Source organism: Athene cunicularia (genome assembly GCF_003259725.1).
Source record: "Athene cunicularia isolate RWA chromosome Z unlocalized genomic scaffold, athCun1 chrZ_part1, whole genome shotgun sequence".
NCBI lineage: Eukaryota > Metazoa > Chordata > Aves > Strigiformes > Strigidae > Athene > Athene cunicularia.
The window spans coordinates 10,273,508-10,297,204 of record NW_020799142.1 but is presented as its reverse complement, the minus strand read 5'-3'; the positions used below and the strand labels follow the sequence as shown (position 1 = coordinate 10,297,204).

General features: G+C 38.5%; 2 protein-coding genes across 6 annotated transcripts in view; one reads left to right on the top strand and one right to left on the bottom strand.

Moving 5' to 3' along the window:
* The window catches only part of F2RL2 (coagulation factor II thrombin receptor like 2), a 43,031-nt gene extending 31,571 nt beyond the window's left edge, over positions 1-11,460 (top strand). Inside the window, exons 2-3 of the mRNA XM_026865389.1 lie at positions 7,238-7,420; positions 9,077-11,460. Of these exons, the coding sequence (XP_026721190.1) occupies positions 7,363-7,420; positions 9,077-10,164 (1,146 nt within the window). The 5' untranslated portion in view covers positions 7,238-7,362 and the 3' untranslated portion in view covers positions 10,165-11,460. The remainder of the gene's footprint in view (positions 1-7,237; positions 7,421-9,076) is intronic.
* Positions 1-23,697, bottom strand: part of IQGAP2 (IQ motif containing GTPase activating protein 2) — a 130,975-nt gene that overhangs the window by 26,587 nt on the left and 80,691 nt on the right. For 2 of the 5 annotated variants that reach the window (XM_026865383.1, XM_026865385.1), the window contains exons 9-16: positions 22,969-23,056; positions 22,234-22,397; positions 21,622-21,709; positions 19,044-19,207; positions 18,346-18,506; positions 15,854-15,978; positions 13,639-13,802; positions 5,165-5,255 (exon numbers count right to left, since the gene is read on the bottom strand). In XM_026865383.1, coding sequence (XP_026721184.1) covers positions 5,165-5,255; positions 13,639-13,802; positions 15,854-15,978; positions 18,346-18,506; positions 19,044-19,207; positions 21,622-21,709; positions 22,234-22,397; positions 22,969-23,056 — 1,045 coding nt within the window. The remainder of the gene's footprint in view (positions 1-5,164; positions 5,256-13,638; positions 13,803-15,853; positions 15,979-18,345; positions 18,507-19,043; positions 19,208-21,621; positions 21,710-22,233; positions 22,398-22,968; positions 23,057-23,697) is intronic. The other 3 variants (XM_026865384.1, XM_026865386.1, XM_026865387.1) reach the window with 3 other exon arrangements.

The window sequence follows — 23,697 nt, the reverse complement described above, 5'->3', positions numbered from 1 at the left end:
TACCCCAAACTCTAGGCTCCAGTGCCTTTAATAATGGACTTAAGGCTGGCATACACAGACAGTGTAACATACAGAGCAATTCAGTGCTTTGTCCATTTGCAACCTCCTTCATGCTTATAAGGACAAGTATTTCAGAGAACAGTAGGCCTGTTAGATAGAAAACATGTTGTCCACCCAGGCAGCCCATGCAGCCACAACACAACTGAGAGCAATCTGAGAGCATAGCTGCTCCCACATCCAGTGACACACCAGAGCAGCTGTTGAGGATGGCAGGAACACCCCATGCAGCTTGCCCTAACAGACAAGCCATCATCTGTTGATCACTTTGGAGCAAACTCTTGCAAGAGTAACAGCATCCTAGCCAGAATCCTGAAATGACCCTTTCTTGTCCTTAACCCTGGGAGCTTGTTTAAAGCTCATGTAGCAAATTCATGCCCTTGAGTTTACCAGAGATGCAGCTTTTGTTCTTCCAGGGCACTGGAAGAGGTGATGCTGTGAAGAATGTTCAAACTTTGAGGTTATACAACATTACTCATACTCCAATTCAGGACTTCCTAAGAATCTTTTGCTTTGTGTAGATCCCACCATCACCAAAGGCACTTAAAAATGCCTTAAACAGTAAAGGTATGTGCTGCTTTAGAAACTGCTGCTCTGTTTCTTAAATGGTATTCCTTCACATCTGAATTCAAGTTCCATGCACAGAGAAACAAGTGAATAGACATATGACTTGGACATATACATTATGTACTGGCTGAAGTGAACCTGGCTACCTTTGCATCCCACAGCTGTGCTTCACACTGCAGCAACAAACACTTTTCCTTATCTTGTGTATATCCAGATTAATACAAAAAAGATGCCTCTCCATACTCAGTGCTCTGGATCACAGAATAATTCAGGTTGGAAAAGACCCTTGGGATCATCAAGTCCAACCATCAGCACAAATCTCCTTCTCCCCTAAACACATCCAGGGATAGTGACTCCATCACCTCCCTGGGCAGCCTATTCCACCATCTGACCACTCTTTCTGTGAAATTTTTTTTTCATAATGTTCAGTCTGAACCTGCAGCACTGCATGGGGTCATTGTGTTCCAAGTGCAGAAGCTGGTACTTGGCCCTGTTGAAGCTCATCCCATTGATGTTGGCCACTGATCTAATTATCCAAGTCTCTCTGTAGAGTCTCCCTATCCTCATGAAGATCGACACTCCCGCTTACCTTGGTGTGATCTGCAAACTTACTGATGATACACTCCATGTCCTTATCAAGATCATCAATAAAGATGTTGAACAGAAATTATCCCAACACTGAGCCCTGAGGAACACCACTCGTGACCGGCTGCCAGCTGGATTTAGCTCCACTGACAACCACTCTCTGGGACCGTCCATCCAGCCAGTGCTTGACCCAGCAGACTGTTCGCTCATCCAGGCCATGGGCAGCCAGTATTTCTATGCGAACTCTACAGAGAACTGTGTCAAATGGTTTTTGAAATTCCAGGTAGACAATAACCACACCTTTTCCCTTGTCCAACAGTCATTTGTCATTTTGTCATAGGTCATTTTGTCATAGAAGGAGATCAGGTTTTTCAGGCAGGACCTGCCTTTCATAAACCCATGCTGACTGGGCCTGAGCATCTAGTTGTCCATTATATGACTTTAATAGCCCTCGAGATGACCTGCTCTGTGACCTTCCCTGGCACAGAGGTCAGACTAACAGGTCTATAATTTCCTGGATCCTCCCTTCTGCCTCTCGTAGATGGTGTCACATTTTCTACTCTGCTTACAGGGTAGCAGTTACCCCCTCTGCTTCCAGAGCTGATCCAAAAGGTGCCTACATACAAGAGGCAGTGCATGAGACTGAGTAGCAGGAAAGCATTTCAGCAAGAGAAAGTTAGTTTGACTGAGGTAGAAGGGGTAGCTTTGGCTAGTTTGTAACAGATCAATCTCCAAATTCATTGGCAGCCAGCAGTAAAACAAAGTGAATACACAACACCACACCCCCACCGTCTGGATTTCTACCAGATAGCATCCTGGTATTTTTCTGTGCTTTGAAACAAGATCCCTGCCAAGCATTCACATGCACCCCGTGAGACTGGAGATGACTTTGTACCGCAGCTGCGGTATCATGATGCCCAGGAATCTGGCCTTAGCAGCAAGGAAGATGGAAAAACTGGAAAGCCACACATTACCAGCTTACTGCTGCTGGCCCAGGTGGCTCAGCCATAGTCATACACAGTCCCATGTGCTTCATCAACTCTGGTCACCAGTATTCAAATGCTTTCTTGCTCCTTTCCATCCTACAGTTATGGGTGCTAGAAGCTGTTGTTGTAAAGACAGAAGAGCACACAACCTAGCTAAACACTGTTTCTGTAGGTCTGCTGCTGCCTAGCTTTTTCCTCATTATCAATTATGCTTTTATTTTTGAACGAATATGTAAGAAAAATATTTAGTAGGGAAAACACCCAATTCAACAGAAATTATTCCTTTTCACTGAAATGCTAGCAATTAATGCTGCAGTTGTTGCTCTAAAGAAGTGCCATGTGAACACTGTAAAATTATAAGCTAAACAGAGTTTAGCCATTCCCAGATGCAACAGAACTATGGGCTCCAGTCTGCTCCTGCAGCAGTTGGGTTGTCAGTATCAGATCAACACTCTGAAAGGCTCTTTTCTACACCCATCTTCCCTACAAACAGCTATGATATACAAAGATGCAGATGTCTGGTGTGATAAGCCTGAACTTTTAACATGGCCAAAGAACTGCTACTTCCTGTAACATGGACTCTTATGACAGATTCGGCTTTGACAGATGATCTATTCCTGTGCAAGACTAAGGTTGGTATTGGTGTCTATTCCTGAAGGCTATACATCTGGTATTTGGCCAATTTTGTTTTGTCCTCCACTTAGATAAGGAGTACAATGGTTGAACTGATTCAAGAAGTGAAGGAAACTGCACAGCAAACGCCACAAAGAATTAGGAAGCACACCTGCATTTACTGAACATGTCTTTCTAGATAAAGATACAAGTTACAGAGTTCTTTACTGTGTTTACAGGGAAGACAGTTTGCAAAAGTATTTTAAAATTTTAATACTGTAGTATTTAATATTTATATAAGGCATAAAAATTAGTTTGGAAGAGGTCAAGACTATTTTAGTCCAGTTGTCAGTATGTTCTCTTATTTTATTGCTTATTTTATTGCCATTACTACTATTCCAAAAATACACTTTTTTTCTAGTTGAAAAATAAGTCTTTGGCTGCCTTACAAAAGTTTTGGAGTGGGACTTGGGGAGTTGTTTGCCTTTCAAAAATAGCATCTGTGAGATAGATCAAAATAAAAGCTCCTTTCCAAGTTGTGATCAAGCTCAATTTCAAGTTTAGACTATGTGAGCACAACATGATAACTTCCTGAGACAGGATGTTTGTTACGGGAAGTATCAGGTTCTGTGCTATGGGGAAATTTTAAATCTCAGTTTTAAGCTGCAAAACCTTAGAGCTCTTCTGAAGAATGTGCTGTGCTGACACTGCTTCCTTTAAACCCAGAGGGCAGAGTACAAGAGATTAGTAGTTATTTCCACAAGCGACTTGTTAAAACACTTCTACTGATCATACTTGATTGTGGAAAGCTATGCATTTATTACAAACACAGAATTTATGAAAAGATTTTACTACAACAGCAAGCTCGTATGGTATTGTTATATAGATAATGTTGTGCTAATTTCTGCAGGCCATTTATGAGATATATTCTTCATGCTTTTACACCAGTGGACACAAATGAGAATGAAATCTAAAGAGCAGTTTGAAAATATTTCCATTTGTTTATAAGATATGCATTTCATTCCCTTCTCTACACTCAGGATGTTTCTTATGCCTCTGGTTAGCATTGATAGGAAGCCATTTTTGTCCGCAGAAGAAATCAGCACTCCTGAGTACAAGAGCTCTACAAGGTTGAAACAATATGTGTTCATCTGACCCTGCCTCAGAAAACACAAGTGAGGTGCTTTACACTACAGATGCATGACCTAGAAAAATACTTCAAGTGTCTTCAGTGTATCTGACTTTTTACATTAAGACCGTATTAATCAAGTAAATCCATTCTAAATTAACAGTAACACTAAATGCAATGTTTCTGTAACGGGGGTAGAAGATTTCGTAATCACTAACTGTGCGTGTTTTCTTCCACTCACAACTTTCCAAGCACTAGTTATTGACACAGCCTGCCTATAAGTAAACAGGCTGCTGCACTGCACTAACGAAAGCTGAGTGCAGCACTGTAGGAATGCAATGACTTCAGCAGTTGTTTCACAAGCTCTTAGGGTGCAAAAGAAGGTGACACTGACTCACCCCAAGCCAAGCCAAGCAGAGGGTGAATCAATACCCAATGCCAAGCTAACAGCCTTGACTGCTCTGTGCTGGTCCCAAGCAAGAACAGGTAGGGATGCCACCATGCTTTCCAGTGTGCCTCATACACCCAGTTTCAGTTGCTTCTACAATTACTTGCCAAGGTTTATTATGCATTATGACTATCTTTCTAAAATTATGTTCAATCCAAACTTTGACAGAAGGTATTGACTGCATCCAGTACACAATGCTGTGGCAGGATAAGCCTCAGCATTTTTCCTACAGATTTCCTCCTCTTTACAGATTAGAAGAGCACGAGCTTCTCCAAAAAACCTCAGTGATTTTTTACACTACTTTTAAAGTTAATATAAAATTAAGTTCCTAGTTTTTGTTTATCATCATTTAATAAAAGACATTGTAATGAAATAAGAATAAGCAAAGTTGTAAGAATTTTCTCTTACAACATGCATCAAGATTTTAGTCTTATATAAGAAAAAGAAGCTCCTGAACAGCATATCCCTTCCCATTCACATAGCTTTCTGTTTCACCTACTATGTGAAGGTACACTAGAAATCTTTGTGATGTCAATCTGTATAAGCAAATCCACTAAATTATTAGCCAAGCCTTAAGGATTACCATTTTAGATAAAAACACCACCACCCCTGAAGATCTAAGTCACCCTAATTTCAGTATGACAAAGAAAATGTATTTGTTTCTTTTGATGTATTTTAAAGGACTGTCACACTTCCCTGAAGTGGAAAAAATAAATAACCAATTTCAGTTTTTCAAAACTAAGAAAAACAAGAGCAACACAAACACAGGTTAATGCTTACGAATTGTCACTTCTTTTATATTGTTATTGGCATCACTGATTCCTTTTTGTATTTCATCCAACCACAGAAGTGCTGATTCATCTTGGGATTCCTGGAAAAAGGATAGAGAAAAGCCTTGAAAAAACCTGAATAACAACAAAATTTGTCTGAACATTCTGATAGAGCTCCAATATACAAGCTCTTCTTGTGAAGCCCTTGGACACTAAAAAGAATTTGACTGCTTAAAATCAGCAAAACCCCACATTCATATTCTATTTACTGACTTGAATAAGTTCCTGTTCAATTAGAAAGCTCCTAAAGTTTTCACGTGTAGAAAACACCATCCTGCTAAAGATCAACAAACATTTTAAGTGGAAACATTTTTATTTCCAAGCAAAGTAATCTGAATGTCAAATAAAACCACACATTATCAGACAGGAATGTGATATAGCATAAAGAGCATAAAGCAGAAAACTGCAGGAAGTTGGCTTTCTTTCAGGACCCCTTATTTGGAAATAATCAGCATATGCACCTTGGTATAAATTACATTAGAAAATAACAGTGAGAACTGACAAAGACACCTCAAATTTAGAAATGATAACATAGCTCAGGTGGTGAATATTTCAGGAATTAAGCAGCAGATCTCACTCTTCATACAGGATGAGTGCATGACATCAAACCCAAATTCAAATAGGTCAGGAAAGTGGGCTTATCCCCACTAACCAACCCTGCTCTGGCTGCCCAGGTTCACAGGTAAACCAAGACTTCAGGTGACAAAATAGGGTTTTGGAGCTAATGTGACATTTAAAATCTAATCCAGTAGGTGGGTGAAAAAAATCATCCTAATGAGGAAATAGGAGTGCCAGGTCTACAGTAGACTAATGATGAGAGAGATTGGAATGTACTTATTTGATAAAGATCTAGAAGTATATACACACACAAATATTTCATGAAAAAAAACCAACCCGTAAACTCTCTCAGGCTGAAGCAGTGTGGACAAAGAACCAGCTTCACAATGAATAGTCCTGGTTTTGTGCCCAGCTCCAGGCCAAAAATCCAATAAATCTGTTATCCACATAAATTACGAAGAGAAAACTAGTAAAACCCACTAAAGACAGACTCTTCAGTTTGCATCATCTATGTAAACAAGGTAGCAGAATATCTAAATAAAATCAAGTAGCATCAGGCAATTGTATGACAGTGGACACACAGCACGTTTTTCTAACAAGAAAGTCAGGGTTAACATTTGAAAGAGTGTATATTAAATTACCAAGCTACAACTGACAGTTTTGAGAAAAGGAATGAAAAACTGAAAATAATTCCTTATCTGGTATCCAGCTTTTACAAACTAAATACAAGAACAGACGCAAATACTGCTCTGGAGCCAAAAACAGCTTAGGCCAAGCGTTGCCACTCGCTTGGATGCCAGATCAAGACTTTGGTTAATATTGTATGCTGAAGTAAGCCATTGTTTGGTTTTTTTTTTTGTTTTGGGGTTTGGGGTGTTTTTTGTTGTTTTTTTTTTTTTTTTTTTTTTGATCAACAAAACAGCAGATGGAAATAGGGGAAAGGTTTTAGGGATTGCAGGCTGTGGAGGGGTGGGAACTGTCTGAGCAAAGCCAACAGCTGGATCGAAGGAGCACAGACAGCTAACAGTGGGTAGGGAGGTAAGAGGCAAAGCACAGCACAGTTTTCTTAAGGCATGTTTGTATGTGTGGCTTGCTTTCACCTTTGTATTTGCTAAACCAAAATCACCACACTCTTCTCCAAGCCTGGCTTCTTCCTTGAGAAGGGTACAGAGTTCAGCAACATTGCATCTGGATCTGTGGAGGAGACCCTTGGAGGATTTACAATTTTTCCAGAAATAACTTTTTTACCCCAAATATCTGTATGTACAAATTCCAGTAGAACCACCCACATCAGCTTCTGGCTTGTGGTGAATTAGGAGTTAAACTGCTTCTGTAAAGCAATTTTATCTCTGTGTTGGGCAGAGGCTGAAACTGAGTCATGTGTGCATATTTGGATACGTCACACCCTCTTGCTGTAGTAGACAAAGAACAAACTAGCTCCTTGCCATAAACCTCATGCCTACAGGATGCTTCTGGAGGACAGATCAATCATTCTTTAGTACTTTACGAAGGGGGTAAAACCCACAGAAAACCTCTTGAAATGAACTAGAGCAGCATCATTGTTTGGCTAGCTGGATTTCCCGTACTACAATGAAGATACCGGTTTTCACTGGACTGATCTCTCTTACCTTCAGTATTTTCACAACAGGTGAGTCCTCCTTTCTGTATCTAATTTATATTTTAGTCAATCACATGGGCTTTTTTACAATGTTGGCACTTCTTTAGTTTAATTACATTGCACATGCATCATTACAGAAAACTATATTCTAGGAAATCTCACCTAAGGCAGATTTTTTTTCTTCCATTTCAGTGACACCTTACCTCACCCCTATTACTTTCTATATGGAATTTTATTTAAGGGATCTTTCTGTGCTTACTGAAGATTCACCCTTTCTCTAGTATTTCTGTAGTGATATGGTAATCCTAAACCTGTAGAGTCTTGTTCTTTCTGCTTTAAAATATTCAGCAGAATTATGACTTCACAGATTGTGCTATTAGAAGGAAATGCTTAGATAACCATTGTGACTAAAATAACCAAAGGAAATGATCAAATAATAGGCTATTTTTTTCCTCACTAGAATTAAAGCTATTTTCAAACCAAGCTCATTTTTAAATTCTATTTTATATATATACTATATGCACATGCATGTAAATAGTTGTCTAAAATTAATTCTCTGTATTAACCATCCAGAAAATTACTACAAGGGACACAATCTACTAATTATAATTTCAAAATATTCTGCCAGAAATGTACCAGTGAGCACTGATAGAACTGTTTTCTGTATCTCATTCCAATATGGAAGGGTAAAAGAAAAATCCACAGGTTTCCATCCAAATTTCATTTTGCTTCTGACTTCCAGTTTCAAGATGCATGATATAAGCTTTACACTGTCCTTTTGCATTAAACACAGCTAACAAAAATTTTAAATTACAGAATTAGCTACACAGCTGTTTATTCTGAAAAATGTATTTTTCATCACATGGTTTTAGAAAGTATTTTGAACACATTTATGCTTTTCCTGGAAATGTCAATGTCTCTACACAGTTCTCTGCTAAAGACGAGGAACAAGCGTTAATAAAAGTGGCATCATTGGCTTTGTCCACATGCTGACAGTATTTACTCACTGAAAATATTCCTGCTGCATGAAGTTTTATTCACTTAACAATAAATTTGATCTATTACAAATCCAAGAATTTGTTTTCAGTTCTCAAGACTAACTGCCCTTCCTCACATATGAGAAGCTGAAAAGATCTGGTTTAGTCAGAAGCTGAAGAACAACATTAATTTCATATGCAAGACCAAAAAAATGAGTTATTTCAATTTTCTAATTTGTAATTTTCAGCCTGTGTTAGGCAAGACAGTGCTTTTCACACCTTTTGCAAAGTGACAAGGGCAGTACCAGAGTTGCTTTGGAAGTTCTGATCAGACCTAGGCCAAGACTGCTATTCATATGCTGAATTACCAACACTGTTACTACTGAGAAAAACCTCATAAAGGTCAAACATTCCACAAGTGTCTGATATTTTTTGCCAAAGATGACCGAAAACATGAAAAATGCAGAAAGGTCATCTTAATATTAAATTCATGCTAATTTTTAAGGTTGGATGTGAGATAACAAATAAAGATTGTCCTTGATTATGCTTGATATGAACACCCAGAGCAAAGGAGAATGACGCCAAATCTTTTAAACATTTGTTGCTTTTCGCATGTAGATGTTTACTATTCTCCATATCGGAAGGTGAGTTATATTGCTAATTCAGTAGTTTGCCCTTTCTAACAATTTTAACTTTTTTTTTTTTTAAGCTTCAGAATTTTCGTTGAATAGCTCTGCAATTAAAACAGTGTCTCTTATCAAGACTTTTCGTGGAATTTCAGCAAGAGACTACGATTATATCCCCCCTTATGCTATAGAAGGGGAGACAACAACTATCCATATTAGAGAACACAAATGCTCTTCAAAAAAGTCAAATGACTCTACTTTAACAGAGGTGAACAACACGACACTGGAGTACCTGACCAGTTCTCTGAGCACCAAGCTAATACCTACCATCTACCTCAGTGCTGTTTTGTTAGGTGTACCATCTAACGCCATCATTTTGTGGATGTTGCTCTTCAGAATCCGGTCTGTGTGCACTGCCATCCTCTACACAAACTTGGCAGTTTCAGATCTGCTCTTCTGCATCATGTTGCCCTTCAAAATAGTATACCACATCAACGGGAACAACTGGATTTTTGGGGAAATGATGTGTCGAACTACCACTGTGGTGTTTTATGGCAACATGTACTGCTCCATTCTGCTGCTCATGTGCATCAGTGTCAGCCGCTACATGGCCATTGTTCACCCCTTCACCTACAAGAGCCTGCCAAAACGTGCCTATGCCATCGCGGTCTGTGCTACTGTGTGGACCATTGTGTTCCTGTACATGCTCCCACTTTGTATAATGCAACAAAGCTATTACGTGAAACAACTGGATATTTATACCTGTCATGATGTGCACAATGCCTGTGAAACAATATCTTCCTTCCAGTTCTACTACTATGTTTCTTTAGCTATCTTTGGGTTATTAATACCTCTTGCAACTATCGTTTTCTGCTATGTTTCAATTATATGCACACTCAAGACTCATGAGTGGTTCTGGTATGTTAAAGTCAGTCTTTTGATCCTTGCCATCTTTGCTATTAGCTTTGTGCCAAGCAATATTATCCTTATTATCCATCACATCAACTATTACTATTATAACACAGATGGGTTGTATTCTTTTTATCTAATTGCTTTATGCCTTAGCAGTTTGAACAGTTGTCTTGATCCTTTCCTTTATTTTCTGATGTCAAAAATTAGAAGTCAATCCAATATCTATCTAACAATGGTTAAAATATCCAGGGAAAATTGAATTTAGTTCTATATTTATGTTATTTTAATTACGGATTTGTGTAGTATTAACCCAGGCAGCAACAAACCTCAGGAGCAACAATTAAACTTAGATTTTGAAGTGCTAAAAACACAGTCTCAGTAAAAATTACTTTCTTCCACACACCACACAAAGAATATCTTCAGAAATACACCTCTCCAGCTCTACGATTTTATCATGCACATTGCAATATCTGCTGTGCCTAGACCCAGGGAAGTGGCTCCACACCTCCACTTCCTTCTGAGAAGATCACTTTCATGGCTACAGAGAAGAAACCACAGCCTCTGAACACCGGAAGAATCAATATCCAAACAGAACTTTTAAACCCATTCATTATTTCCAAACACTTCAGATTAGCTCTTAGCTCACAATCACTGCAGGAACAGTGATGTGAAAACAAGTTTTTGGCCCAGTGGAAATGGGAACAAATAAAAGCACTTTCTACATACCCAGGAGCTGTCAAGCTCCCTGTCACATAGCCAAGAGCAAATACTATCCTGGATGTTGGAAATAAAGAGCCAGAATCCCCACAGGTTCAAGGAGCAGTAAATCTACAGCTGTAGTCACAGAGTCTGACGCTTCCACGGCAGCATCTCCTATGAGGCTGCTTAACCAGCTTTGCACTGGGGACTTGTTCTTCCACTTTGTCAGTGCCTGAACTCCTCTAGTCCATGAGGGTTGCTGGGAACTAACCCTTATCAGTGTGAATCCAGGCATGTGTTATTCTTGCTTGTTAAATAAAACAGAGAAGCTGTTTTGTAGTATTCTCTGTTTCCACATCCTCACAGGAAATACCTATGCTGTTACAAATACTGACTGAAGCTAGTTGTGACTGGTTGTCCACATTAATAAAGCAAAGGGTCATCTTTTACATTTACAGAAACTCAAAAGCTACATATATACTGAGTGTAAGTTCCTACAAAATGAGCTCAGTGTTTGGTGGTTTTGTTTGTAACTGCAGCATGCAAGACAGTGATGAGAAACAATGTTTTACATCAGTTTGATAATAGTATTGTAAAAAAAAACTTTACTTAGATAAAAATCATTTGTACTGGAAAATGTCTTCAGGGAATTTTCAGCCTGGTAAGTGTACCCTCCTTCAATTTTCTCTGGTTCCTAATTTAAGTTAGTTTTAATCATGCCATTCCCTCAACACGCACAAGAACAGATTTAAAGATAAATTTAAAATAATTCAGATGTTATAAAACTGTTGTAAATATAAAAAGCCATGAACCTATCTGTAAAACCTGTGTGCCTATCATTCAAAAAACTAAATGACACAGGAACCATTTCAGAGTTTGGCACATCTGTTTAACACTAGTTAACCATAATACGCTCCCTAAACACGGGAGTTCCCTTCAGTAGAACCAGAAAACACTTTGTTTGAACTGGCCTTGAGAACTGTTAGAAGCTGTGGTTTAAGATTACAGGAATAAATAAATTCCAGGTTTGCATTTTCAATTTTCAGCAAGGAACAAGTAGGTGTGATCTGAGATTAAGACCTGTAATGGGTACTGGGAGATTTGGGTACAGATTCTACTTTCCCAAATCCACCACAGCTATAGGAATGTGACAGCAGTTTAGTTAGAGTAAGCAAGTAGGTTAGACCCATATGTTTTTCCAGATGCTTGGGAACACAGGAAGTACACAGGGAGACCTATCTGATCCTTCTAAACCCAACTCTTCCTTTTGCTGCAGCTCACTCTCAAATCATACTAAACACAAAGGCAGATCTGCTTTATAAACAGGGCTCAGAGAAATTGGGGAATAGACAGACTTTAGACACCATACTAGCTTTTCAATTCTGTTTGAACTATTCTAAAAAAAAAGTCTAATCTAAATCATATCTTTACATAGAAAATAGTCATGTCTGTGTGACTGACCTGCAGAGAAAGTAAATCAGATTAATGCATCTGAGTACTTCTTTTGGGAGCTCATATAGTACAGTGTCTTGCTCTCTTCCTAAACAGGAGCAGTGTTCCTGTGTACAGGGACATTTTAAGTAGTTGTCAAAGGACTACAAAACCAAAATACCTCAGGAACAAAATGCCAGTGGAAGTCTCTAGGAACATCACAAATTTTTGAACAAGAAGACTTCAAAGACATTGCACAATTTTTGTTCCAAAACTTGGAGACACCCATTTGTTTCCTATCAGCACATTCACACAGGGATATAGGAGGCACCTTGTTTGTGCCTGGGGAGCACACAGCTGGCAGAAGCAAGCCAAGGCAAGGCTGCTGTTGCAGGCACATGGATGTGTGTGGGCTGTAGGTCTCCGCCTTGGGGACATCCCAGCTCACTACGCATGCAGAAATGGTTGGGCATGTCCTGAGCCAGCTACTGCACAACCACCACCTACGTGGACACTCTCTGGATACAAATACCAACCCTGGCCCTTCCAGAACAGGTAATTTAGTAGTCAACATGCACTAAACCTTCCCAGCACACATGGAAAGGGAGGTGCTTTTTTAGGATCCAGGGCTCAGTGAAACCAGCCCTTACCTGGAAACCCAAGCAAGAAACTGAGATGTGCAAATGCCTTTTGAAAGCTCTGACAGCAGGTTGTGAAAACACACTGTTTCACAGCAGGTACCACAGGTAAAGTAGCAAGATAACTGGAAGATATTTCTACAAGCTGAAGTTCAGGAACATTTTTCAGCTGACCATATTACTTTGCGAATGCATTATTGGATTTTAACTGTCTTTTCCAGCACTGGACATTTCAAGTGCTGTGCTAATTGCTTTAGCTAATCTTGTGTTCAGTCACATCTTGCAAGCTGCTAGGCTGATCTTTGTTTATGCTTTCCTGAGCTGTGATACTAACCAGGGCACTGCTTTTGTGGAAGCAGATAGCAATATCCTGCTGAGATAGGTTTAAACTGAAGGCACATACAAGGCAACCTGCTTGTTGTTACATGGTAAAACACAACAGAAATATGTACTAAACTCCACTATTATAACACATCAGATTTAAGGAACTGAGACTCCTAAAAGTACTTCAGATGTTTGTCAAGGAACACCATGACTCCTTCAGAGTGACTGTGACTCCTTTCTGGCAAATATTTTAATTCCTGTCCATATTGTGACTACCTGCCTGACACTCTAGTAACTAGATCCTTGCACAAATTCATAACTACATCAGGGTGACTACTGCCTATATTTTATAATAGCTGCAGAGACCTAGCAGAATTAAAAATAAGCAAGGTTCTGTCAAGTTAGTAGTGACACACATGCAGGATATGTCTTAGTATGAATACATTGAGAATTAATCCCTTTTTGCCAGTCAGAATAAGTTGTAGTGGAAAATTACTTAATGCCAGTTTGTTGTCATTGGCTTATTTATACAACCCCATTGGCACAGCTAATCCAACATGGGGAGAACAGGACAGGGACACATATAGGTGAAAAGAATTGGCATTTAATTTCTGACAAACAGTAACAGTCAAAGCTCTAACCTTGCATTTCTGTGCTTTGGCATGTTGCAGAACATCCTGATAATGCCTTGCATTTACTGGTTTCACATCTTGCAGCTTGGCTGTTGGCAACAGTAGAGTTTCTAGAGTTTTCTCAGGGTTTCCTTGGTCAATTGCTTCATTAATGTTGCCAATTGCAATGATTCCTATGGAATGGAAAAGTTATTAAAGATATAGTTATCAAAGAAAGATGTAACATCTGATATCAGGTACAAACAAAGCAGTAACATAAAGAACAGAAAAATCAAGTAAGAAAAAGCAGAGGCAGCAACAGCAGCTGATTGATTTTTGCTCAAATATTCATGTGACGTTATTAAGCTGTACAGTTTTCCTTTCTGTCACAGTTATTGATTCATCTGAATCTACCTCTTCATAAAAGTTAAATTTATCCTTGCTGAAAAAAAGGAAAACAGTCTTCCCTACTTTCAGGGCAGGAGTATCTACATAAAGCTTAAGGAAAGGCTGAGCATCACATCTAAATATGTACACCTACATGTTCACTCACAGTGCTGAAAGTCTTATTTTCAAGTGATTTCAGACCAGATTGAAACTCTGATTTAGACATACATATCTACTGGCCTCCTAGCTACAGCATTAAATGAGTTTTCTTTAAATTTCACTTAAATAACCAATCTGATAATGTTGACTTTATGAGGAATCACTTGATTGTTCAGACCAGTGGCACTCAGAACTTCAGTCAACATGTAACACAGCCCAGTGTATTTAATAAAACCTCTAACATTTTTTTCAGACTGGTCTCAACATTTTAAAATCAATTTCCTCCTGCTGAAACACACTGCTTGGGGTACTTTCTCCAAGAAACCACTCCAGAAGAGCACTCTCCCTCTCTGCTGACAGCAGGTTATCGCTCACTAAGTCTCTCCCTAACCTACCACAGGCCAGGTGGTGGATGTTACGGATCCATGCCCTCCTGAGGCTTTGCATATGAGCAATTTTTCTGGGTTGCTACCAAAGAGGGACCATGCAGACAATGAGGGCTTGCTTATGGAAATAAAGACCACCCTTCCTCCTCCTCTCTCTGCCCCAAAAAACAACCCAGGGTAGAGGCTAGTGTCACTGAAACAAATGGCAGCTATTTGAGTACTTAAGACTGACTCTCCTAATGCAAACCCGCTTTAAGTCATGCTTCAAATCCTAGTTACTGCAGAGATTCAGACAAAAAAAATCATTATGTCAGTCAAATGAACTGTTCAGCATCCCACCCTGCCAGAGGACACACAAGCAAGCTGCAAGGGTCCGTGGCAACCGCTTGACAAGATTTAGGAGGAAACAATTCAGTCGGTTTTAGTACTTCTGTAACATAAAGCTCTTCTTACCAGTATGAAACTGTAGCACGCTGGACACTGATGGCAGAGTGGGAAGGGCACATGCACCATGTGCCAGTGCCACCCTGGAAACAGCCTGCACCTTACAGACTCTCAAACTATACTCCAGACTGCTTCCCAGATGTCAAGCAGTCTGAAAGTTGCCCTATCCTTTCCTTGCTCCAACAAATTGGGCATAATCTGATAGCCTCAAATTTTAGTGGGGAAAAAAAAAAAATCATACTTTTATATTGAGTGGAGAAACTTGTTCCTTCAGCATTTTTGAAGCCCAAATGACCAGTCATCACATTAATATAATTAAGGGCCAATAGTTACATTAATCTTGAAAAATAAACTCTAAATCTATTTATATTAGAAAAACCAGGCATATAAACTACTTTCACACAGGAAATCAAGTTACCTAAAAGGAGAGCAGGACAGATAATTTCACTGCATAACTTAACTCTCTTGTGAAATGAAAAACAAGGGCTTGGAAATAATTTAACATTTAAAAAAACCTTTTTTCCACAAGACATTATCTGTGGTTTCTTCCCCACCCCCCAATATGCTTTTCACATACAATTTCTGTAAAATGCCCAAAGCAAGACCATCCAGTGCATATACTGATAGATATTGCCAAGTGGGCAGAATTATGGCATTTGTAACACTGCAGAAGACAGGCATCATACAATATCTTTCATCCTGCCAAAACATAACCAGGAATACTTTAAGGATATTTAACAACCAGTGGGCATTCAAAATTATTTAATGCTCTTCTCTCTTAAAGAGTGTCCAAAGCCATTCAGCACAGAAATTTATATACCAAAGACCATACTATCATCTGTGCAGGCAATGTAGGAAGGCTTACTTACTTTCATTTTCTTCTTGAATTTGTATATTAACCATGTCAATGCAGTTCTGGATATCATTCCAGCTTAAATAATCTTGGCCTTGAGATGAAGCCTCTGACTTAATAGACAATAGTGTATCAGCATAACTATAAGAAGATATAAAATACATAAGTGTATTTCATATACAAGATAAACGGCCTTACAGAATTAGTCAGATGTGTCATTCATTATTTAGTGCCTAATTTTGGGTGTTGTTTTTTTTTTTTCTTTTTTCTTCAATGAATGAGTTTCAAACTCATCTCTTCACAGAAATTATACAGACATGCAAGCTGCCTTGCTGGTTCTACAAATACATTTCAGGATCTGAAAAAATAGCCCCGTACAGTAATTCAGAGCACTTTTCTTGGAAACCTAAGATGATAATACATACACTGGACATACACTTTGCTCTATGATGCTACAGATAAATTTGGGAGAAACTATGGTTGGCTTCTTGATACACTAAGTCAAAGACCAGAATTTCTGCCCTAGCACCAGATAGCAGCACCTTCTGCTACTTCTATGCTCCCTCCATGTGGAGGAAGATGGGTCATGGGCAGAGGAAGGGAATAAAAAATGATGCTTCTCTCTCCACAACTCAAGGTCCTCCAAGCACAGTTTCTGTAGTCTGTGTCTACTCTTGATCTACAGATCAAGATGAGCTGGAAACCTTCACAGTAGTGTAAATTCATGTATATGCAAGTTAAATAATTTTCATATTTCTGAATCAAGCATACAACTGCTACAATATGTCAGATCAAATACCTGTCTTCTATTTCCAGCAAAGCCTGAAAAATAAATGTTTGCCAGAAAAAATACGGGAGACAATCATAATTTCTGACTCTGAATTGCTCTTCCAATATTGAACAGCCTGTGTTCAAGGGCTTCACAAGTTGGAGGCCATGTTTCACTAATAGTTGCAAACAAATCTGTGCTCCATTAATTTATCAACTCTAATTCTAATCTTGTTTAGGTATGAGTCCCACTATTTAAGTGGGTTGTGAGATGGCAGTTCCTTATGTAAATTTTAAACGATATTTGATAGTGTCCAATCTTTTCTCACTTAAATTTTCATAAGAAAATAGAAATTGAAGTTCCAAGAGAAGTTATCAACTTTCCCCATAACATACATACTTTTGCAGACCTATATCATATTTCCCTTAAATCCTCTCTTCTATGAAACATATTCTTAGTAAGTTCATCTCTTCTGGTAAAAAGCCATTGAACAGCATCTCGCTCACTGAAAATTTTCTAGCTCTACTGTATTGCTTCTGGTATTGTGCAATCAAAGCTTCCTGCAATATTCAACATATGATTGGCAGCACAGATTTACATAATGCCATAATAAAAAATTTATTTATAAATAAATTTGTTTTATTTACAAATAAACATTTATATTATTTATTTTATTTTATTCAACTAATTCCTAGTATTTCATTTGCATTGACTAGCAGCTTAATCTAAAGATCAGGTCACAGTAGCAGCAGACAAAAATGCTGCACTTGGAACAATTTGGGGCCATTTCTGTATGCATTGTTTCTCTTGCCCAAAAGCACCACCTCATTAGCAGAGGCCAAGTGGCATTTTACTCCAACTTGTGGCATTCTGCTCCCTCCAGCCAAAACACTAGCCTCTTATTCCTATCCTTACTGCCCTTCTTTCAGCTTTGAGACACACCTAGCAAGGGCCACTCTTGGATTCATGTTCCCTGGCAGCCTTGTGAAATCTTCAGCCACTAGTGTCCCTTTTGCCTAGTAATGCTTTCCAGCAGCACACAGAATATTCCACCACTCATGGTCAAGAGGCAAAACCCAGTTCATGCCCACATGCTCTCACCAGCACTCTCAGGGCTAAGGTCTCGCACAAATCATAGCGCTGCCTGAAAATATCAAAAATATCAAAAAATATTTGCAGATACACAAAAGATGACCGAGGTAGCAGCACATGGCAGTGCAAGTAGCTGGCAGCTGCATGAAGGCTATAATTTAATGCTGAACAAATAAAACTACTACATTTTTCAGACCTTTGTAATTCTCAAGCAAAAAAGGGATCAGCTATGGTTTAAGGGGCCTCCTGGACCTTAAGGCATTAAACACTACCACATTCCAAATATCTTCTTTCCCTATTGCAGAGAGGTTACTGAATAACAGTTTCCAGTTACAGCTGGTTCACGTTTTAGTGTCTGCAAAAGTTCTTGTCAGATCTTAATGTTTGCTTTTTGAGCTATTTTCCCTGCACCTCACACATCCTCTGCCCTCAAACATCTGAGGCTATGTGATTGCTTATACTTACAGATATACAACTAGTTCAGCAATTGTCATGTTATCCCTTATTAACTTATAACACAGGTGTTTAACTTGCAGCTCTTTCAACTTCATCACCACAACACAGGACATCTGACCTAGCAAAATGCCTACTTATCCTTTTGCAGAAGTTGCCAAGTCTCATGCAGACAATACAAATTGAACCTTTACCGTTGAAAGTTTTCCTCTTCCAGATTAATGAAGCCAATGCATGGGTTTCTGAGATGATTCTTTATGTTTAGGATGTCTTTATTTTCCAATGCCTGGTTTAGCAACACAACAGCTGACAACATTTCTACTGCAATAGACAGTTCATCATGTGCCAGGTAATTCTGTAGGACAATAATGTACCACAGTCAGGAAGCTGAATAAGCAGTGTAACAAAATTAAGTTACACAGTCTAGATACCATCAAGGAGATGGACTTGATTTTAAAAGTCTGTTCAGTTTCCTAGTCATAGGTATGTCAGATTAACACACCACTGGTGGTAGAGATTACTGGGTTTGCTACAACATTCCTTCAGCTTTCCCCTCCTTTCACTCATAACCCCATCTATTCTGGTTTTACCCTCATCTCAAGTGATTACCTTTCTACACAATATATGGAACAGTTAGTCCTCAATAAGAGCATGCAACAGTTAAATATCAGTTGTTTTGTTGCAGCACAGGAGCTCAGCCAATGAAAAGTATCAAGAAACAAATCCTTTGTTTCAATATTGCCTATTCAACAGCACCATTCATGCAATATATAACACCATGGCAAGAGAATTAAGCAGATTTCACACAATAAAAACAACATGCTATATTTGTGCTCTTTCATGGTTTGACTACATAACATCAGCAAGCAGGTCGTAAGCTTTTCACTCTTACCACAGCATTCTGTTGTTGGAGGTTGAACAGCTCAGTTTGATAGACAGCAGCAGCAAATGCATGAACAACAGGCAGCTGCGCCTCCGGTTTCACCAGTGCAACCAGTGTTTTACTAGGATCACAGTTACGAATTGCAGTATTGATATTGTCAACTGCTATAAGTTCTAGAGAACAGCAGGGAGAGAAAAGCCTATTAAGTTTCATTTCTTTATGCCATGTAGATGACAATTAGGTAATTCCAAAGAATATAATTTGCTGTCGAGATAAAACATACTTGCATGAGATTCTTCAAGAAACAACTGCTGAATGTTGTGAAAACTGTCTATTCAAAGGTATGCAGCAAATAATTGACTGGAGGACTTTAAAGTTTCTGGACTTCTAGGTGCTAGAGACTGCTTATTGTACCTTTAACCCCAAAAAAGGAGCTGACCCATCCTAGAACAGAGAAAGACCTGGGTTTGCTTCCAGCTGGTACTACTGGGTATGTCAGCTCCAGTGCCTCAGTCTTGCTTCACCCCAGATGGTCTTTTCCTTCTGTGCTGTGTTTTCTTCCTTGCCTCCTCCTTTCGGCAGGACCTAACACAACTAAGTAGAACAAGCCTGTCCTGAAACATCGACAATTTTTATTGTCCATTTCAGCGGATCTGGTTGATTTTGTTGGGGGGTTGGGATTTTCAGTAGCTAGACTGACAGAAAACCATATGCTATGGCTTCTAGGACTTCCTCTGCTTGCCATCACCTGTTCATTTGTTTGACAGCAAGGATGATCAGTCCTCAGTAGCATTGCCATCTAGAAATTACCCCCTCCTCTACAGCTCAGATTCCAAATTAAACAGACCACCTTATAGGAGTACAGACATAACCCTTTTTGGTACCTGAAAAACCTGTTTTACTTTTTCCTCAACTCAATTCAACAGAGGTTTGAAGTCCAGCAGAAACATGCTGAAAAACACCTCCTACTTGGGCAGTTATAGAAACCTTACAACACGACTTAGCTTAGTCACAGCCACCATAATTGCACACACTTGGAGGATCCAACGCTGAAGAAACTCAGGCAGGGTGCACCCAGGAACACCTCGTACAAGAGACTGCTCTAGTCTTGCCACAACCAGCCTTGAAGGCTAGAGGGTATATGGCAGAGTAAAGAATGACAATTATGTAAATGTTACTTCCATCAGCAAAATAACCTCTATCTCCTCCACCTTATTTTATGGCTTTTCTGTATTCTGTTATCCAGGGAATACTTTAAGTCATTGTTGACTGCTCACATCTGTTCAAGACTTCTTGTTCAGCAAACACCATCCACAGTTCATGTATGCAGCAATGCTCTAGATCTCATTACACAACACAAAGACTTTGAAGACCCTACTAAGTAACCAGGCCCACCTAAACAAACCCCTCACTTCTCATTTCAACTGCTCTGAAGCATGGTCATTATGGGGCCATGCTGTTCTTGAAGGCTCTCTCTATTGGCTATTCATGAGGTTAGAAAAAGGAAAGGCTCTCAGAGCTATGGTGTACATGCTTTTTTAGAGAAAAGAGTGAAGTGGAAAAGAGTCTGAGTCCACAAACAGAATAGATTAATTCTGTAGTCAATAACCAGGAACTGAGCATGCAACCTACAAAATACACTTCACATTGTTCACATTCCATTAACAAACCCCACTATTTTTTTCCTTTCAAACCAAACATAAGAAATATGTTGCTCTCCAGATAGCTGTTAACAATTTTCATGCAACATAATTTTTCTCATTTCTTTTACCAAAGAGCAACTCTTTTAGAGAAAGTACTGCTCACCATGCCTGACCAATCTAAAACAGGCTAACATTTGAGGTAGCAAGTCAAATGTATCTTCTGGCATGAGCTGAACTCAGTGTACAGCCTTTAAGTCACATTACAAATGCAAGCAGCCTGGATTCAAAGCACTGGAAATAATACCAAAGACAAAAGAGAAACTAAGCCATGCCCAGATGTAACATGAAGTGACAGCAGTTCAACCAAAGCTGAACTTCCTAGCAAAGAAGTTTTCAGTTAATAGCAGCAATACACATGCACTGCAAATTTAGATCCCCTTAACTATATTTTTTACAAACTACAACATCTGTATTGTGATATTCTTAGCAGGCTAAGAACAGGTTAAATTTAGATATCTGTCTCAAAGTGATAATAATTTTCCTCTGCGATGTGACTAGAAATTACTCTTCCATGTGATCATTCTATTTCAGTTCTACAAGGATGGTCATTGCTCCTAAGTGAGGATTAATACTGCACCAATAACTATTTGTTCAAGCCATCAAGAAATGCACTGTCTTCAGTTTTAGCCAGTGTGTTTACCAGTGGCTCAAGTTATTCAAAGAAAAATGTATTAGCTACCTCAGATAAGAGTATATCCATTGCAGCACAGACTGGGGACTTGGAAATTGTGACACTGAGAAGAACAGTTAGAAAAATAAAATGCATCAGGTATTGTTTCAGTTTTATAAACTTTGTTTACATGCAAGAAGTAGTGGACTCAATTAATCAGCTTAACATAATTAAACAGTGATTGTAAAAAATTAGTATTAAAATAGTTACTCACTAAGCTTGTGAGCCTCAGCTTCCGCATTGGCAACACTAACTTCTTTTTGTATTTCACTTTTGTCGAGCATATTTGGAACCCCTCCTATCTAACAGATCAGAAAAAAAAAATTTAATTATGCTTTCAAGTTTTATAGGAAATAAGGGATAAAAGCCCTTGATGGGACACAAGGTTTTGATTGTACTATCCCCTGTGCATCAAATACAATGTCTCAGTAAACACAGCATTAATCTTTGCCTGTGATTTTCATCTTGCTCGAAATGATGGATTTTCTCCTTAAAACACAACTGACTTTGATTTGCTGTTAATGATTCAATATTAACTTTTGTTGTACTCAATTTGTAACTCATTTTCAAAGCAAACATAGTATTAGGGGCTACATGCTATATCTCAAATTTTTATTATATCTTAGTAACTACTTATAAAGGCATCATACTCTTTAGAGTAAAATGCATCTACTTTGGTGTTAATTTGTTCATCAATTATTCTAAAACCTTTATAAAACAGTTTTATAAAGTGATGCTGAAGGCAGATGAAAGGCAATTTCTCTCTGGATTAAAATCAGCTAAAAAAATGCAAGCTGACAATGTAGCACCTGTTCCATTCAATTACCTGCATTTTCTGTTCTTTAGAATCACACAATTGCAATAGGTACCATGAGGAATTTTGCGGCAGAACTTCAAGTAGGCTCAGAGCAGGACGGTTCAAACCTGCCATCAGTGCCACTTCATCTTGCCGGTCAATAGCCTCATTCACTTGGACTAAAGCTATGTGAACTGAAATGAAAACAATGCTTATAAACAGTAAATACTCTTTTGCGAGGAAGAAAAAAAAGAAAGTCCATTGCTGTCATCATCTCACTTTTTGTAAAAGCCAGCTAGGGTGGCAATCTTTATCCAGCAGAGGATTATTTATTTCAAGACTAGTCCTATGAAGGAAGTCTCTGGCTCTGTTCAAGCCTGTGTGGGCTATTCAACCACAGTTAATTGGAAGCTTATAAATGAATTTCATTTCTATATAGAAGAGGGGGTCAAAATTTACAGTGTTCTGCACACTTAAGGAACTCAAACATAAGGAAACAGAGCAGGCAATAACTGATTCAGTTCGGAACTGAAGAATTCCTACAGCAGAAACCACAGACACAGACAATAGCCCCCGAAAGATTAGTAGAGAAGGAACAGCAAGAAAAAAAAAAAAACAAAACCTGCTAGATATCATCGACTTCTGCATATTTTACAAGTTTCCACAGAAATATTTTGTTTGTTCATGTGTATTCAAGTTGTGTTCAGCTGGAATCTAGGAGATCACATTATATGCACACTTCCATAAGGATCAAGAATGGCTTACTGTTTATCTTATTGATATTGCCTTGAATCTCAGCTTGTGTTAGTAGCTCCTCATAGACATCTCTCTCTTCTTCAGAAATTGTGCCGTTCTAAGGAAATAAAATTGTTGCTAGTACACACAAAAACTTTGCATAGAGAAAAGCTATTAACAGGAGTCATTAAAACTGCATCTGCTGAAATATTTGCGGGACATATTTGCAAAGGAATTTGTTGACCACATGAACTAAAGAAATTAGTACTTCATGGTAACTGGCTGAGCAATATTTAAAGCATTTTCTGTTTCTTGTAAAAAACCCATGTAAATACAGTGTAGATTTTTTTCAACTACAGAAAGCATTAGTTCTCATGTGAAAAACAAAGGAAATAATTTCACATTAAAGATCTGTGGTAGAGGATATACTTTATGCTTCAAAAAGGTACCATTCTTTTTGCAACTTTTTAAACAGAAAATGTGTTCATTCTAAAGCAGGTGATAGAGGAAAAGGAGTCTTCTTGTTTAAAGTCTTTCAGTATTTTATTCTTTGGTCAGAGTTAAGCTACATTATATTTATAGTAATAATATTCTTATAAATTTGGCTGTTGTTGCATTATCATTACTTGTCTTATTTAGCTTAAAAGGGTTTTTTTCCTAGTTGCACTAATTTAAAAAAAAATAATTTTAAAAACAGTAATACTACAGCATAAGCAGCAGCATGAAAGAACATATATACTAGGAGTGCTAATAAAATAC